At 44.1% G+C, this 19,307-nt stretch overlaps 1 protein-coding gene across 1 annotated transcript in view; it reads left to right on the top strand.

Annotated features, from left to right (window-relative positions):
• CPQ (carboxypeptidase Q) overlaps positions 1-19,307 on the top strand; it is a 167,270-nt gene that overhangs the window by 74,527 nt on the left and 73,436 nt on the right. The window contains exon 4 of the mRNA XM_056854402.1: positions 16,712-16,823. Within this exon, the coding sequence (XP_056710380.1) occupies positions 16,712-16,823 (112 nt within the window). The remainder of the gene's footprint in view (positions 1-16,711; positions 16,824-19,307) is intronic.

Genomic DNA, 19,307 nt, shown 5'->3' with positions numbered 1-19,307 from the left:
ACATATACACATCTATGTACACTGTCTATCCCGGGGTGTTGAACTCAATTGTTACGAGGGCTGGATATGACATAAACATCTCTTGGTTGGGCCGGGCCATGCCTCTCTAACCCAGATCGAGAGTGGGGGGTGGCTGCCTCAGCTGGCTCGCGGGCCAGATAAGAGCTCTCAGGGGGCCTGATCCAGCCCTCAGGCCTTATGTTTGACACCCCTGGTCTATCCTGTCGACAGCATATTACTTTAAAAAAAAACACCTATAAATATATTCCCCTTTTTTAATACTTGGAAAGGGTTCTGATTACCCAGCAGCTGTTACTATTGTCCCAAATTTGTCTAGGTTAAATGCAGATGGATATGCAGATGGATATGAGCCCTTTTGGTGCTCCAATTCTCCCAATATGCTGCCTGCCATTTTTGTTCAATAGGACAGTGCACACATTTTCCAAGTTCAGTATACATGAATGCATACCCTCAAAAATCTGGGTTTCTGATCAGAGCAGGAAAACAGATGTATTGCCCTGGTCACACAAAATGGCGACCACACTTTATGAAAGAATCATGCATGGTATGATCTCCCCTTATGCGATGTTGGATTACCAAAAACATAGTGACTGTGCTGTTCAGAACTCCCTCTGAGAAAATTCACTAGAATTTTCCAAACCTTTGTTGACGACCTTTGATATTATTCAGATTTTTTTTGTTAGAATAGCATCCAAATTACAAGACTAGCAATGTGTGGCAACTGCGTTTCCAGCTATAGGGGACTAGGGGTGTGGGTAATACCCCCACACACACACACATACACCCAATTTTCCCTTGTCTTAAAGAAACACTTCAGATTCCCTTGAAATTCTTTTGGATTTTTTTGTCTGAAAAAGGAAACACCATCATTGGGGGCCTTAGCACTTCGTTCAGAATCGCCGATTTCAGGAATCCTAGAATAAGTGATCCCTGTATATGATAGCACTGGTGTAGGGTTGCCAACTCTGGGTTGGGAAATACCTGGAGATTTGGGGGGTGGAGCCCTAGGAGGGTGGGGTTTGGGGAGGGGAGGAAATGGACTTCAGTGGGGCATAATGCCACAGAGTCTACCTTCCTGTCAGGTCCGGCCTCTCGTCCTTAGCCTGACATCGCTCCTCACAGGCTCTTGCTCCGAGCAGGCCAGGGTTTGGCTCGGAGTCGAGGCTCTGGTCACATGCTCCTGGTTCTCATGCCTTTGTACAGTATCAGTATCCTGCGTTCTATGCTCAGTATGGTATGCCTACCCTGTTTACCACAATCACCCCAGCTGCATAGCCATGTTATGCCTGCCTACCCTGAGAAAGCTTATCATGGTTTGTAGCTGCCTGTGTACCTTTTTTCTATCCATCTTTGAAGTCTGCCTTGCATTTTAACCATGCACCCTTGCCTTGATTCCTCATTAATAGCTTTGTATGCCCAGGAGGAGCCAGCTTCTTACTTTGTCTAATTTTGCTCCTAATAAAGCCTAAACTGCTTCAGAGCCTTTGCCTGATGGGTTTTGCTTGAAGGTTGCTAAGGACAAACACCTGAGTCTGACACTTCCAAAGCAGATATTTTCTCCAGGTGAATTGATCTCTGTCGCCTGGAGATCAGTTGTGATAGCTGGAGATCTGGAGACCACCTGGAGGTTGGCAGCCCTAGCACTGATGTCTACAGTGACTGGCGAGCCAAATGGGCAATGTAGGAACCCTCAATTTCCTGCTGTTGTATCTCAGTTGTGTCAAAAACAAAATAAAATTTAAGCTTTTGTGTGCCATCACGGCGCATGCCCTTTTGCCAGTGTGGGCCATGTTTTAAACACCAGTTGTAACTGAGTGTCCTTTCTATATTACTTTTCTTCAGCAGATGAAAGAAGTTGGGGGCCCTCTTAACCAGGCCTTTGGTATTTACGATACTCATAGCAAGCAAACAAGATCCGTACAGTTTACTTCTACGCTCAGCAGTTCCGGAACAGAAACTAAACAGCCATCTCTGTTTAGACTGCACCCATTCTGCCTGTCCTTTGTAACAGTGCCAAGGCTCTCCACATCACTGACTTGAGGCTTGCCCTTAAAAAAAAAGAGCCTGCTTCACTTTGTTCGTGCGCCTGGAAGCTGTTCGCAACATGGGATTCCTGCTCTGAAATTCTTGAAGGGGGAGGGAATTGCAGTCCACCAGCGAAAGCTGTCAGAGAAATGAATCGACGGAAAGTATTTGTTTTGACTTCTCCGTGATTTGTTTGTTTCAGCATTACATTCCCTGTCAGTTAAAAAAAAAAAAACTTAATGAAAGTGTAATTTCAGAATCCTGGTTTACCAGCAGATGCTTTACTTCTTGGGTTGGGTTTCTAGTGAATTGATAAGATCTGTTAACTATAAAAAAAGAAGAAGAAAGAAAAAAACCTCAGTCATGAAACTGCATTCATTCTCCAGCCAAAATGCAAAAAATGCTGAATGACATTGAGGTAAACTCTTATATGTGGATAGAAAAAAGGGTAAAAAAAGAATGCAATGTATCCAATCACTCTGCTCAGCTGAGTTTGAAGCCTTTCTCTTGCCTATGGAGACTTCCTCCAACGGAAAAGGCTCAGATACAAGCCACTGATGATAAAATACAACAGCCTGGGGGCGTTTTTTGGGGAGGGAGTCCAGGAACAAGGGATAATTTGAGAGAACACATCAAAATTTAGTGCCTGAAGCTATTTTCAATACCAGGCAGGTTCAGTGCTGGCAACCAGCCAGAGTTCCTTCTGTGGGTAGCTTCAGCCCTAATCATTGGGTGATGATGGAACTCTCCCTCCACAGAATACCCTTCCTCATTGCCACTGGGATTAAAGAACATAAGAAAGGCTATGCTGGATCAGACCAAGGTCCATCATGTCCAGCAGTCTGTTCACACAGTGGCCAACCAGGTGCCTCTAGGAAGCCCCCAAACAAGACGACTGCATCAGCATTATCCTGCTTGTGTTCCACAGCAACCAATATAATAGGCATGCTCCTCTGATCCTGTAGAGAATAGGTATGCATTATGACTAGTATCCATTTTGACTAGTAGCATGAATACCCCTCTCCTTCATGAACATGTCCACTCCCCTCTTAAAGCCTTCCAAGATGGCAGCTGTCACCACATCCTGGGGCAGGGAGTTCCACAATTTAACTATTTAGGAGTCCTGGAAGTGGAGAGCATCAAGTGATGTAACTGAATTGCCCTGTGTATAGCATTGGCATTTCTAAAAATAAAAAGAGATGTTTATATAAAGCAATAAAATGCCATTGCTCGTTTCTGGGATCTCATGATCATCATCTGGGATCAGTGATAATAACATAACCCCCAACTTACATAATTCCATTGCAGGTGTGAAAAGATCATGTGTGTATATAGGCACCTGAAGAATCAGGATTCCAAGTTATGGGGCAAGAGCTCTGTGCATGACCTCTACACGCCTTCAAGTGATCCCACATAATTCAGGGGCAGAGCTTGCTACGGTGATACCACTTCCCTTGCCCCCACACACATACATTCAATGTCTCATAGGATTGCCAGGTCCCTCTTCATCACCGGTGGAGGTTTTGGGGGTGAAGCCTGAGGAGGGCAGGGTTAGGGGAGGGGAGGGACTTCAATGCCATAGAGTCCAATTGCCAAAGCTGCCATTTTCTCCTGGTGAACTGATCTCTATCGGCTGGAGATCAGTTGTAATAGCAGGAGATCTCCTGCCACCACCTGGAGGTTGGCAACCCTAGTGTCCCTGGAATGGTGTATGAAAAAAGCTGTTTCTGATTGTTGCATAAATGGGTTCTAAGCGTGATTTAGTGCCCTGTGTAGCCACTGCAGCAGAATAAATTAGGAGAATTAAGTAAATGTAGACAAGTTTGTATGATTTATGTAGGTTACACCCCAATACCTGTGGTTTAAGAATTGGAGACTTGTGTAAAACTATTTCCTGGGAAAATTTCATTTGTATTTTTTTTTAAGTTCTTGCATTGATTCCAAATATATTTTAGTCTTTTTCACTTCTTGAGTTTGCACAGACCTATAGGAAGAGATCTCAAGAGCCATCCACAAATTACCAAATGTGCTTCCAAAACTGTACCCGGTTACTTAAAGCAGGTTTTGTGTGCCTGCCGGCTCTGCTTTTCAGCTTCTCATTTTGTCTGTCGGCAGGGTGATTCAGTATTCAGCCTCTGTGGTGGCGGGGGGAGGGGGGAGGACTTATTTGGCTTTTATATGCCTTGGAAGCAAAGTGCCTGGTTTTCTGTTGACCTCTTAGAGGGCGAAAGGAAATGCACTAATAGAATATAAAGGAACATCCTATTTGCTGCTACTCACCACTGGTCAGAGAATACCCTCCTGCCTGCTAATTGGCCTCATGGAATGTAGATAATAAATCACTCTTAGGACAGTATAGCCCTCTACCTTTTATATACAGCAGGAAACACAATGAAGGCTGTTTCAACAAGCTGCCTGAATTGGCTGACCTGGGCTGTACTCTTGTTCTATTTTATTCCCAGATGTCTTTCTTTAATAAGAAGCAAAAAATTTCAGTTAGCCTGTTCACTGTTGGCCATCGAGTTCTTTAATCATTTATCATATTAGTGCTACCAAAACCGACCTCAGTATAACTTTCTGGAGTTGTTTCTCCTTCAGGAATACACACACATACACCTTATTACTGATCAGTGCTTTCTAAAGTTTTTTTAAAAAAAAACAACAACACAATTTTATTTTAACAAACGCAAACCATCAACCATAAATTTGTTGAGAGTTTGGGGAAACTGCCCCATCTCCCCCCTTTCTTTTCAGGAGGAAGGCAAAGGTCTTATCAGAATAAAAACTGTGCTCACCCCCAGTAAACTGATGGATTCATTTGTGGTCCTCAGGGTTCTGTCTACTTGATTAGGGATCCAGAATGAAAGGGAGTCCACACATATACCTTTAATAGCATCCAGTTTAGATTATTATAATACATTCTGTGTAGGGCTGTCTTTGAAGAGTGTTTGGAGATTCTAGTTGATTCAGAGCACAGTGGTTTGTTAATTAGTGTGTTATGGGGAGCATATGTACGTGCTGTTAAGTCATAGCCAACATATTGTGATGGGCTTTCTTGGTGGTCTTCCATATAAGTATGGGCCCTTCTTAGCTTCTGAGATCTGATGAAATTGGGCTATACCATGCCACCTTTCCTCCCCTTATGTGGAGCATATCATTCCAATATTATTTAATCTTGACTGGGTGCTTATTCAGTTCTGATTTTAAATCAGAGTGCTGGTTCAGACCTTTAAAGCCCTCCGTGGTCTGGGACCAGGAACTCTCAAGGACCATCTCCTCCAATATAAACCTGCTGAAGAGCTCAGGTCAGCATTAGAAGATCTGCTTGGTGGAACCTCCTTCCACTTGGTGGTGAAGTAGCTGCATGATAGAAGCCTGCTAGTTTAGATTACCAGGTTGTGGAATGCCCTCCCAAGATAGGCTTGCCTGTCTTTATCACTGTCTTTTGATGAGGAGTAAAGACTTGACTGTTTTGATAGGTATAGATCACCAGACCCAATATCTGTACCTCAAAATATTTACACAATTCCCGTCCCTGGCTTTTTAGTAATTTTTCGGACCTGGGTTCATATCAGCACAGATTTGGGTAGCATGAAATTAAGTACAAATTTTGAGGATTTAACTACTCATAATTCCCTGGATTTCCTTATATTCAGACAAATGAATGTTATCTTCTAGATTCTTCTGCCAGTTGTTAAAGGAGAAGATGTGCTAATATCTATTCACTTCCATGCATATAGTAAAATGCAAAATTCAGTGTACACAAATTACTTCATTTTAAGTTTATAAATTTATTCCTGCTGAGAAGAAGATGGAAGGAGGGAATCATCCTTGAGAGATGCTAATCACATCACTTAATGATCTACTGGAAGGAGCTGCACTGATTCAGTGATACATGCAGGGCTGGAAATGAAAGAAAAATAGGAATAAAAATGGTAAATTGTCAAGTTCTAGTGTATGGCAGGGTAGGAAGGAGTAAGATGCGGACTGTTGCAAAGCTGGATTTTCTGGAAGCGTAAGCACAGTGGATTGTTGTTTTTTTATAATAACTGAGGATAAGATAGAGGTAACTATAAGTTATCATTCCCAGTACTTTTAAGCCCATAAGGTGTGCTGCATAGTAAGTATTAGGGGAGACTTGGGCACAAATCCCACTCAGCCACGGGAGCTGAGTAGCCATATGCGAAGAATTATATCTCAGCTTTATTTTGTATCCCTACATGTACATATTATATTCTGCTTTTTGACCATCAAATCTTCAAAGCGGTTCATAGCAAAATACCTCTCAAGCATTATTTCCAAAATAAGTTGCATGTCCCCTAAAGAACTATCTGGAAGCAGGGAGGTGCCAAGTGCTAGTTCCAAGTGTAGTTCCATTGGCAAGGGTATTTGCAGATGGTACACTCCCTGGTCCCTATCCTCTTGGGCTAAAGATGTTGTAATGTTGAGGGCACCAAAGCAAGGGCACATCTGCCACATAGCACAAGCATGAAATGAAATAAGTGTCTGCATCCCTGCCCCTATCACATTTTTATCCTGCTCCTCCTCCAGGTAGGTCCCTTTCTTGCTTTAACCCTCACTGCAACCCAGTGAAGTAGAGGAAGCTGAAAGCGTGTGGCTGACTTGAGGTCACCTGGTGAGCTTCGTGGCTGAGCAGGGATTTGTACCCAAGTCTCCACAGTCCAAACCATTCTGGCCTTCTAGGAGGAGTGAGGTGTACAAATGTAATTGTTAGCCAAATTAATTTCAAGACATGATTGAGTACCCTACATCAACAGCCATAATGAAGAGCAGGGAAGTGGATATATAGAATGTGGCTAACAAGTTAAGCTGCCATGTTCCACTCCATCATGCAGTATTAAAAGTGGGAGGGTGGGAAGAGGGTTCCACTTAGCCTCTGGAGATGACCTCCTGTGCACACAACTGCACATAAAAGAAAGGGTGTCCATCCTATTTTATCTTGTTAGTTTTGTGATTTTCTGTTTTCAGTTTGGTATTACCCCTTAGTTATAAGTCTAATTCATGAGAGTGAACCCACTTAGTTATAGTTGGTGATGATCAAGAAATGGCTTCATCAGGCAAGCTCATAGACCACCATTAATGGATTGAGTTCCTGCATTTTGGGACTAGAAGGCAGGTGGAAGGGGGGAGATGCCTAGACCCGAGCACCCTAGGGGAGACGTGTGTGCTCCTACCTATGAATATATGAATATATGATCCTTGAATATATGACCCAAGATATCATTTCTACATGTCTATGGGGTGATCCAGACACCCCCATCCCCCTTCTGCTTCCAAGAGGTAAACAGTGTTGTCAGTATTGACAAGACAAACCACACTTAAGATAGGGGAGATGCATAAAGCCTGATCTTGCACACAAAAGAAATCAAGACTACTTTTTTACTATAACTTGAGGAGTGTACATTAAAACTCATAGTAATATTCTGTACATTCATATTTGGCTTTGATTTTTGTATGCAACTGCATTTAAAGAAGAAGAGTTGGTTTTTATATGCAAACTTTATCACTTAAGGAAGAATCAAACTGGCTTACAGTCACCTTCCCCTACCCACAACAGTCACCCTGTGAGGTAGGTGGGGCTGAGAGAGCTCTAAGAGCTGTGACTGGCCCAAAGTCACCCAGCTGGCTTCATGTGGAGGAGTGGGGAAACCAACCCAGTTCACCAGATTAGCATCCACCGTTCATGTGGAGGAGTGGGGGATTAAACCCGGTTCTCCAGATCAGAGTCCACCGCTCCAAACCACCGCTCTTAACTACTACACCATGCTGGCTCTCATTAAGGGAAAATATCACTACAAATCCACTCTTGAAAATAATAAGGAAAGATGAGGGGAAACATGGGAACGCAATGGTAGGGTTGCCAACTGCCAGGTAGTAGCAGGAGATCTCCTGCTAATTCAACTGATCTCCTGCTGATAGAGATCAGATCACCTGGAGAAAAATGGCCGCTTTGGCAATTGAACTCTATGGCATTGAAGTCCCCCCCTCCCCAAACCCTGCCCTCCTCAGGCTCCACCCCAAAAATCTCCCGCCGGTAGCAAAGAGGGACCTGGCAACCCTACGCAATGGGCAGGGAGGAGCTGGATTATGAGTAAAAACAGAATGAACCAAACATTGCAAAAGCAGATAAAAACCTGGGTCCTCACTTTCATTGAGGTCACAACTGTGCACTACCTGCCAGACCAGTTTGGATTTTCTTCCACTCTCTGCACTTGAAACTCTAACTGAAATTCTTGTTTATCTTTTGCCCTTTCTATTCCTGGTAGACTTACAGAATTAAGAACTTCAGAAGGACTGAGAGAACTTAATTGGATGGTTCTTCAAAAATAAGAATTTCCAGTGGCAATTTGGATGACCAAACTGCATAGGAAGTGTAGTTGTCCTGTTTAAAAGAGAAGTTGTATGAGTGCAAAATCCCAAGGGAAAATGCTTTCCTTTCACCTGTTTCATGTTTAAATCAGGCCACACTGGCTCTATTGGAAGTGGGAAGAGAGAAAGGGGATGCAGAGAGGGAAACAACTGATTTTTGTTGGCTGCTTAAGTCAACGTTCCCTGTTCAGTCAATGTTGCTCTTTACATCTGTTAATTATTTTGAGACTTGAGCCCAAACCAATCAGCTAACTCTGGCTGAAGATCACCTAATTTTTGGTTGATTTTTTAAAAATATCCTCCCTTATAAAAACATTTTTATATTTCTGCCCTCTAGCTGGGTCAGGCAGTCCTTAAAGAAGGCCTAGAGGCATGTCCAGGGAAGCTGCCCAGTGCTGTACAAGCTGTGAAGGAACAATCTGGACTAGCCTCAGAAGAGGAGGCAGAGCCCCCTCCCCATCTTCAGCTTTTTGTGGGATTTTATGTTATAGCCTCAAGAAATTTTTTACCAATTATCTCCCCATCCTCCACTTTAATCTCCATACTCAGTGACCCTATAAACTTTTGATTAGATTTCATGGGCATTAGCAGTGCATCTCAAATTATCAGTCTGGCTGTCTTAACCAATTTGTAGTCCAACAGATACAATAATGTTCAAAAGCAGGAAAAAATGTTTAAGCAAGCCTCTCTTCTGTGATTAAAAAAAAATCTCCATTGTACATTCTTGACAGACCTAATTAGGCCCAAAGTATATGAGGTGCTGAGGGATCCATGAATGGCTCTTCTGAGCCAGCATGGTATAGTGGTTAAGAGCGGTGGACTCTGATCTGGAGGACCAGGTTTGATTTCCCACTCCTCCACATGAACAGCGGAGGCTAATCTGGTGACCTGGATTTGTTTCCCTACGAATCTGGTGAACTGGATTTGTTTGCCCACTCCTCCACATGAAGCCTGCTGGGTGACCTTCGGCAAGTTACAGTTCTATTAAGAGATCTCTCAGCCCCACCTACCTCACAGGGTCTCTGTTGTGGGGAGGGGAAGGGAAGGTGATTGTAAGCCAGTTTGAGTCTCCCTTAAGTGGTAGAGAAAGCTGGCATATAAAAACCAACTCCTCTTCTTCTTCTGAACAGTGTTTATTGATAAACGGGTCAATGGGACCTCCCGCCAAGTTGGAACAGGCCACAACAAAATGGAGTAGAGTTGAACCCTTTCCACATGCTGTGTTCCCATTTTAAACAGATTCCCAAAGTTGGTGTGCCCCATTGGGGATAACATATAGAAAACAAAACGATTCCCCCAACAGTGCAAATATGAGGTCCAGAAGGACATTTGAGGTCAGGAAAACAGTGTGTAAGGAAGGGCTAAATTCCTCCGCTTGAGCCTTTGCAGCTTCAATTTACCAATGAAAACATGCTGAAGATATCCTTTCCTAGATCTCCCAGCATCTTATTTAGTTTAATGCTGTAAAATCTAAAATCCCTTACTCCTAAGATGTAGGTTTCAATATTCAAAGAGTCTGTGAACCAACACAACACAGAGAGAGAAGCTCCTTCCCCCCTCCCCCAAATGGAATTGTATCAATCCACACATGATTCATCCTCCTGGAAATGGAACTTTAATTTTTTATAAATTTTTGCTTAGTAAACACTGATTTTTTTGCAACTGTACATAGGTATGAATACACTTAAATCTCTCATCATCCCCAATCCAATGCAGTTTGCTGGGGAGGGGGAGAATGGGAATACACATTCCCTAAATATTAATCTTGAAATAAAGTGGAAATGTCACAGTTTGGCACCAGACTGAGATATTAGCAATACATTAATGATAAATGCCACTAATTAGAAGCTGCTAAGTGATGAGCTATTTGGAATAAAGGTAATGGAAGAGAGAACTATTTCGAATGCAACAAAATATTCTTCATGCCTAAAGTCCTGCAATCTTTCATTTGAACATCAACTTTTAAAACAGCTTCTCTTTCCAAAGTATATTTCCATACTTTCTAGATTTTAAAGTTTTATAGTACTAAGTTCCAGGCTGGCAATATATATATATTTAACTTGTGAAGCTTACTAAAGGAGAGAGATCTGTTCTCACATCTTGCCAGAGAGATGGAGATCAAATACCCAGGATGGAGGTGATACGTTGTTAGGGAAAGTACCGCAGAAGCTCAGGACTGTGCTGCACGTGTGGGAAGGTACCATTTGAACAAGCAAGTGTTCCTATATGGGCACTGGACACAGGATGGCTGTGATTCATGATAACTCCAGCAATTCACACGAAATGTTTTAGCAAGCCATTCTCTAATACGGGGAAGGGCATAGCTCAGTGGCATGCAGGTCCCAGGTTCAATCCCTGGCATCTTCAGTTAAAGGGACCAGGCAAGTAGGTGATGTGAAAAACCTCTGCCTGAGACCCTGGAGAGCCGCTGACAGTCTGAGTAGACAATACTGACTTTGATGGACCAAGGCTCTGATTCAGTATAAGGCAGCCTCATGTGTTCATGTGTTCAATAGTCAGAAAAAGGGACCAGAATGGAACAGTGATTTACCAAGAGCAAGGAGTAAGAAATGCCTACATTTCTTACTGGTGGTCCCTGCCAATTCTATGATTCGACATGCATACTTTTGTCGATTTTATTTATTTATTTATTTATTTATTTATTTATTTATTATTTCCATTTGTTACCCCATAATAATTGTACAGTAGATAAGATTTGTGAAGCATCCCTGTAACCCCCATCCCCCAACCTTCTTTTTTATGTTTATCCTTCATTTTTTTAAAAAATAAAAAATATATTTAAAAAAGAAAACAGGGACTGTCCCTGCTCAGAGAATATATAAATAGGTCCTTTTTGCAACTGAATTTCAGGCTTTTCATTCTGTTGGGCTGCACGACAGAGCTGTTTAAAAGGAGGTTGGCGTTTAAGAGCCATAAGCAGCCTGTCTCTAATGGGTGATAAACACATTTAAGGATAGTGTGTGGATTGTGGTAAAAAGCAGATTGTCCTGTTTTGAAATACCATGAAGTTTTACTTAACATACCAACATGCACATCTGAGGTCTAACAGTGAACACTTGAGTATGTGAAGAAGTATGGAGTGGGAGCTTTCGGAAGGGTTAGGTCATTCTGACTTGAGAAAAGGAGCACTCCCTAATGCGCCTATGGACATATGTGAGTGGGAGGGTGAAGAATCCCTCTGATTGGTTTCCTTGGTGTTTTTTAAATTAAACACAGCTTGTCCCGATGAGAAATGAATTGAGCACATGACTGACAAGTGTTTGATAACCGTCATAATGCTGGCCTGCCAGGAAATTGAATTAGTCATCGTGCATTTGAAATGTACCCGGCTTTTAATTTCTCTTCTGCTGTTATCCCAATAAGGATTCAGAGGCAGAAAGGCAGTCATTTAGCTGTGAAACTGTAGTAAAAAACCCAAGGCTCACATGGAACTGCTGCTTCAAAATAGCTCTAATCCTTAAATACCCTTAAATACAAAACATGATCTGGAATGCACATGTCGGTGGTTCCTTGGTACCTTAAATATAAATAAAATGCAAACGTGCGTGGGTCAGTACCATTACTTATTCATGCCATATTGGAATGCATGAGATACATTTGATGATTTCCTTATAATGTCTGGAGAATTAATCTTGAAGTATGACCTCTAAGGTTGCCAGGTCCCTCTTCGCCATCGGTGGGAAGTTTTTTGGGCAGAGCCTGAGGAGGGCAGGGTTTGGGGAGGGGATTGACTTCAATGCCGTAGAGTCCAATTGCCAAAGCAGCCATTTTCTCCAGGTGAACTGATCTCTGTCAGCTGGAGAGCAGTTGTAATAGCAGGAGATCTCCAGGTGGGCTTGACAACCCTAGGTGGGTTTGAGTGTGGGCATAAATCATTGCTCTTTGGGGGCTACCAGAGCAAAAAGGCTTCAGTAACTTAGCCAGCTCCTAATGAGTTTCTCCTGCAAAGTACAGTCAAAGGGGAATGCTGAGCTCTAAGTGCACTGAGCTCTAAGTGCACTGCACTCTTCGGCCTGATTTCAACATGATACTGGTAGGGCAGAAGAACTTGCTTGCGTGATGGAACATATGACCCACCATGTTATCTAAACTAGGTTCTCAGCCATTACGCATGCAATGTTAGCACATCAGGTATGGAATATGTACATGTACAGTGTTAGCATGCCAGGCAGGCACTGTGCAGGTTTGCCAGTGTTGTTTGCATAGCCCCTTTGTATGTGTCGAGGCTAGGTTAACTGCTGGCCATGTGCAAAGTAGCAGATGTAAATTGTTCTGTCCTGCCAGCGGTGCATATTCTTCTGCTTAAATTAAGCCACATTCATATAGGGTGGCAGATCTTATTGTGTGATCTACAGCAGTCTTCACAATCCTTTTGAAAATGCAGGTAGTTGAGATAGAAAGGATTCCCTGAAGGAAGAGTCTTTCAATTCAGCACTCAAATACTGTGAGAAACCTGGAATACCAGGTGTGAGTAATATTTCCGGGAATCCCATAGTTGCTGTAGGATTATTGGCTATGATTTCCAGGCTTGCCTAGGGTTGCCAAGTCCCTCTTCGCCACCAGCGGGAGGTTTTTTGGGCGGAGCCTCAGGTGGTGGGGTTTGGGGAGGGGAGGGACTTCAATGCTCTAGAGTCCAATTGCCAAAGCGGCCATTTTCTCCAGGGGAACTGATCTCTGTCGGCTGGAGATCAGTTGTAATAGCAGGAGATCTTCTGCCACCACCTGGAGATTGGCTACCCTAGGCTTGCATATAATAAGTGTGAAATGTAATGTGATGAGCAGAATATGGTGATGAGAGAGCATGGGGAAGATTGTTGGCTTTCTGTAGTTATGAGGGCAGAATGGGGGGTGGGGGAGCCATGCACACTGCTGTGAGCTCCTGGAAGAAAGCCACTAGACAGATTGATCTCCAGTTAAAAGATCTCAGGGAGCAGGTGATCAGAAAGACATTTCTCTGCCTGAATCACTGTACAGTGGCTGCTGGTCAGAGTAGACAATACTGAGCTAACCTGGCCTTGCTGAACCAATCTGCCTGGGTATAAGTCTATGTCTGGGTTTCTGCTAGGTGGTCCCAAAAAGAGAGTTCCACCAGGCTGGGGCCAGGACCAAAAAAGCCCTGGCCTTAGTTGAGGACAGCCGCACAATCTTAGGGCCAGGGATTACCAACAAGTTGTCACCAGAAGAGTATAGTGCTCTCTGAGGGGTATATTGGGAGAGGCGGTCCCGCAGGTACGAAGGTCCCAGACTGTTTAGGGCTTTGAAGGTCAATACCAATACCAATTATATAAGTACACGAATAAATGTCATTTTCACTTGTCTCTGTGTGCAGTCCTGCTAGGGTTGCCAGCTCCGGGTTGGGAAATACCTGGAGATTTGCGGGGGTGGAGCATAAAGAGGGTGGGGTTTGGGGAGGAGATGGACTTCAATGGGGTATAATGCAAATGAAGTCCACCTTCCAAAGTGACCATTTTCTCCAGGAGAACCAACTGATCTCTGTCACCTGGAGATCAGTTGCAATCCCAGGAGCTCTCCAGCCATCACCTGGAGGTTGGCAATCCTAAATCCTGCCACCACCCCATTGCTCTTGGCTACACCCCCCTTTGATTCAGGAGTTTGACTCGGGGCTAGCATCAGCATACCCTGAGGTGAGGCAGCTGCTGAAAGCCAGGGCTTCTAGCAGGGGCTACTGCTGCCCTCACCCATGTGCCTCCCCCGCTACCTGCCCTCATACCCTTCCTTTGCTAGGGTTGCCAGGCCCCTCTTCACCACTGGTGGGAGGTTTTGGGGGCGGAGCCTGAGGAGGGTGGAGTTTGAGGAAGGGAGGGACTTCAATGCCCTAGAGTCCAATTGCCAAAGCGGCCATTTTCTTCAGGTGAACTGATCTCTATTAGCTGGAGGTCAGTTGTAATAGCAGGAGATCTCCAGCTAGTAGCTGGAGGTTGAACTGGAAAACCAAATATAAGATAGTGCTGTCCTGAAGGTTGGTAACCCTGTCCTTTGTGAACCTTCCTGTCACTCACGTTCCCTATGTTGCTAAGCACCTGCCATGTAGATGATGTATAGCAGCAGCACTGCGCCTGCAGTGTAGGCATCTGGGAACATCAGCAAGTGAGTGGGAGTGGGAAGACACATGGAGAGGTGGGCATGAAAGGGGGGTACAGTGGCAGGGAGGGGGCCATCGGGCACTGTCTGCCCACGGCCCCCCAGCCCTAGTTTGACCTCCAGGTAGGGTTGCCAGGTCCCTCTTTGCCACCAGTGGGAGGCTTTTGGGGTAGAGCCTGAGGAGAGTGGGGTTTGGGGAAGGGAGGGACTTCAATGCCATAGAGTCCAGTTGCCAAAGCAGCCATTTTCTCCAGGTGAAATGATCTCTATTGGCTGGAGGTCAGTTAGATTTGCAAGAGATCTCCAGTTAGTACCTGGAGGTTGGCAGCCCTACGAACCTTTGCTCCACTTAAAGCTATTGGCTTCCTTAAATTTAGATCTTAAACTATTGAAGGCCAGAGGGTTGGCAACCCTACCTACAGGCCCTAACCAGGTATCAGGATCATTTGTTTCAAGAGCTGTCAGCTCTGCTTGAGGGTGACCGTTGAATTGCATGTGTTATGAGAATGAGCCTGAAGAATCCTCGGGCTCGCACACTTCCCCTTTCCTCCTCCTTCCTGCTAGGAAATCTTAACACTTTCACTGCAAACTCACATTTGCTGTTGCATTTGAATCACAGGCTATGGTTTTGTTTGTTGCCATTGTGGTGAAGTAGTTCAGTTTGGTAAGCCTGTCACTTAACAGATCCATTCTCCCCCAATCTGCTGAACCTTAACCTTCCTTGGTGTAACGTTCGGAAATTTGCGAGCGCCCTTTACGATGGCAATTTCTAATCCCATGACAGATTACACTACTTTTCGATTCAAAGTTCCCTGCTGTTGTAATGCGAGTTCTTTCACAGGAACAAAAAAGTAATTCTCCATCAGCCATTCTCACATAGCTGTGGTTGCCAGGGAACATCACACAGTATTAACAAGATAGTCTTTCACTGCTCCGGATAAAGTATTGCTTCTGCTGCAAATTCAGGTTTTGCAATACACTTACAAACTATCCCATAATTCACTTCCAGGCATAGGCACATTTTCTGAGTCCGGTGTTTGATGAAAACAGGTTGACCAATTTACAGACTTGCCAGCGAGATACTCTTTTGATAGTTAATGTCTCCTTCAGAGTCCTGTCTGCTTATTTAAAAACTTGCCTAGATGGATCCGTGTTATCACACTGTGGAAACCATTTCTTGTTTTTTCTTGTTTTTCTCCCCCCCCCCCCCCGCCGATTGCTGCAATCTGGACATCACTCCTAATTCTGAAAAATATTAATAATGTGGGCCATACATGCCAGCTGATTTTTATTAAATAATTATTTAATACCCATAAAATTAATTTATGGAATTCATGCCACAAGATCTAACGATGTCAACTAATTTAAATGACTTGAGAAGGGGGTTTGACACATTAATAGAGGATGAGTTCATTTATAGCTGTTAGTATTGATGGCTAAATAGAACCTTCATGTTCAGAGGCAGTATACCTTTGAATACCAGTCGATGAGGTGCAAGAAGGGAAGGAGGCTTTGACCTGACTTTGGGTACAGGAAGCAATTTTCCTCCAGGCCAGATTGGCCAGGGATCCTGGAGGGTTTTTGTTGTCATCTTCTGGGCATGGAGTAGGGGTCACTGGGGGTGTGGGGGGGTAGTTGTGACTTTCCTGCATTGTGCAGGGGGTTGGACTTGATGACCCTGGTGGTCCCTTCCAACTCTATGATTCTATGACCTCCATGACTGCTTGCCCTAAGGTATGGTTGTTTTCCATGGGAAACAGGATGCTGAACAAGAAGGGCCATTGGTTGTGATCCAGCATTTCTTTTCTTATGTTCCTCAGTGTTATTTAGTTTATTTGTAAATGCATTAGTTACTTTTCAATTAGTCAAAATGCTCTAAGTTATATACAGATGCTAATAAGAAATAAAATATGCTGAGGAATATTACATGTTGAGGAATCAGCCCAACTTCTTGATCATCCAAATATGAATGCCATCACTTTCCACTGGGACTAAACTGTAATTTGTAATGATCTCATTGGCCCAAACATGAAATCATGGTTTGGACACAGGAACCAAAACCACCAGAAGAGTTAAACAATCTGAGAGTCATCTAATGCGGAGCCTTCTGACTGCAGCTATTTCATGCAAATACCCTTGGTTATATTTTTAGGTTGTGCTCATCAGCGGACATCTGGACAGCTGGGATGTAGGGCAGGGAGCCATGGATGACGGCGGTGGAGCGTTCGTTTCATGGGAAGCATTATCTCTCCTTAAGGATCTTGGTAAATATTTACCTAAAAATGATGTAAGGAGTAAAGAATTGCATGGCTTCTTAAACTTTTTTTTCCCTTGGAAATGACAGCCGGTATAATTATTGTACCTCATCCTTGTTCTGGTGAAAAGTGTCCATTTCCAATGTAATTATTTCCAAGAGTTTCCCTGTAATAATAGCTGTTTATTTAGAAAACCTGCAGTGCTGTTAATGTACAAATGTAACTCTTCCATATTTTTCATGTCTGAGGTTTGACAAGAATTAAAGGTTTCTCTGAGTGTTGAGAGTCTAACATTGCAGAGCTACACCTTTCTAAGCCCATTGACTTCAATGGATTTTTGACGTTGCAAGTCTGTGTAGATTACACAGTAATCAAGGAAACACAGTTGTGAAGTATAGTATTCTTGTGCTCATGAAAACACCAAATAGGCTATATCAAATACATCTGTGATATCTTTTAAATAGCCCTGTTGTGTGGTCTGGCATGCTGCCAGTCACAGCCCCACCCATTTTTAGCATCAAATCCTGTCCCTTCGTATATAGATTGGGTTTTCTATTTCTTTATCATTTGGTACACTGAGCCCCATGGCACAGAGTGATAAGCTGCAGTACTGCAGTCAAAAGCTCTGCTCACAACCTGAGTTCAATCCCGACGGAAGTTGGTTTCAGGTAGCCGGCTCAAGGTTGACTCAGCCTTCCATCCTTCCAAGGCTGGTAAAATGAGCACCCAATTTGCTGTGGGTAAAGGGAAGATGGCTGGGGAAGGCACTGGCAAACCACTCCGTAAACATAGTCTGCCTAGTAAACGTTGGGATGTGACATCACCCCATGGGTCAGGAATGACCCGGTGCTTGCACAGGGGATTACCTTTTACCTTTATTCTAAGAAAGCAATCCTAAACAGGTCTACTCAGAATTCTTATGTGTACTCAGTGGGGCTTATTCCCAGGAAGTGTTCTTGGGATTGCATTGTTGTATCTAGGGCTGCCACCCTGGCCTGGATGGCCCAGGCTAGCCTGATCTCGTCAGATCTCAGAAGCTAAGCAGGGTCAGCCCTGGTTAGTATTTGGATGGGAGACCACCAAGGAAGTCCAGGGTTGCTGTGCAGAGGAAGGCACTGGCAAACCACCTCTGTTAGTCTCTTGCCATGAAAACCCCAAAAAGGGGTCGCCATAAGTCGGCTGCGACTTGAGGGCACTTTACACACACATCTAGGGCTGCCAACCTCCAGGTGGTGGCTGGAGATCTCCCACTATTACAGCTGATCTCCAGGCAACAGAGAGCAGTTCACCTGGAGAAAATGGCCACATAGGATGGTGAACTCTATGGCATTATACCACATTGAAGTCCCTCCCCTCCCCAAACCCCACCCTCCTCAGGCTCCATCCCCAGAAGCTCCAGGTATTTTTCAACCCAGCGCTGGCAACCCTAGTTGTATCAAACCAAGGAGCTCAGGGTACACAGGGTTAGCCTGATTTGCTTTACAACAACTGGGTGAGATAGGTTAGGCTAAGGGAGAGTTACTTGCCCAAGGCCATCTAACAATCTTTCTGATGGAGCTGGGGTTTGAACCCAGCCAGTCCCTGTCCCAGGTCAGCACGCTATCCACTGCCTTACCCTGGTTCCCATTGATCAGCATGTATTGTCCACAGCCTGTTATCAAACTAATTATTGACATTATTATTGTAGAGGAGAAGCTGAGGGTATAGTGGCTGCTAGTGAGTTCATGGTTCAGGTGAGATTTGAACAGGTGCTTGCAGCTCTGCTCATCCTAACGTCTGGATGTTGCAGCAAATATGCTTTGTTCTGACAATTGGAATGTGAGGAGGAGGCAGACTAGAACACGGGGTCATCTGCTAAAGCTGGAGGGTGAGAGATTCAAAACAGATAAAACGAAGTATTTTTTCACACAACGCATAGTTAAAGTGTGGAACTCCCTGCCCCAGGATGTGGTGATGGCTGCCAGCTTTGAGGACTGTAAGACAGGAGAGGACATATTCATGGAGGAGAGGGGTATTCATGGGTATTACTTAGAATGGATACTAGTCATGCTGCATACCTATTCTCTCTAGTATCAGAGGAGCATGCCTATTATTTTGGGTGCGGTGGAACACAGGCAGGATGGTGCTGCTGCACTCGTCTTGTTTGTGGCTTCCTGGAGGCACCTGTTGGCCACTGTATGAACAGACTGCTGGACTTGATGGGCCTTGGTCTGATCCAGCAGGGCCTTTCTGATGTTCTTATGAGTTCCAACTTTGTAGCATGTTCTTGATCCATGGTTTGGATGATCAGGATTGTGGTATCTATACTGACCCAGTGAAGTCAGCCTGTCCTGGAGAAGGGTCCACTCCCCCTGAAGAAACAGGTGCATAGCTTGGGAGTCTGCTAGAATCTGGCCTATGGTTGGAGGCTCAGATGTCCTCCATGCTACATAGTACCTTGTGTCAGCTGCGGCAAATACTCCGGCTCCTTGAAAAGCTGGACCTGACCGCTGT

The sequence above is a fragment of the Euleptes europaea genome, chromosome 8 (assembly GCF_029931775.1).
Source record: "Euleptes europaea isolate rEulEur1 chromosome 8, rEulEur1.hap1, whole genome shotgun sequence".
Classification (NCBI taxonomy): Eukaryota; Metazoa; Chordata; class Lepidosauria; order Squamata; family Sphaerodactylidae; genus Euleptes; species Euleptes europaea.
This window is presented reverse-complemented; position numbering and strand designations above follow the sequence as displayed.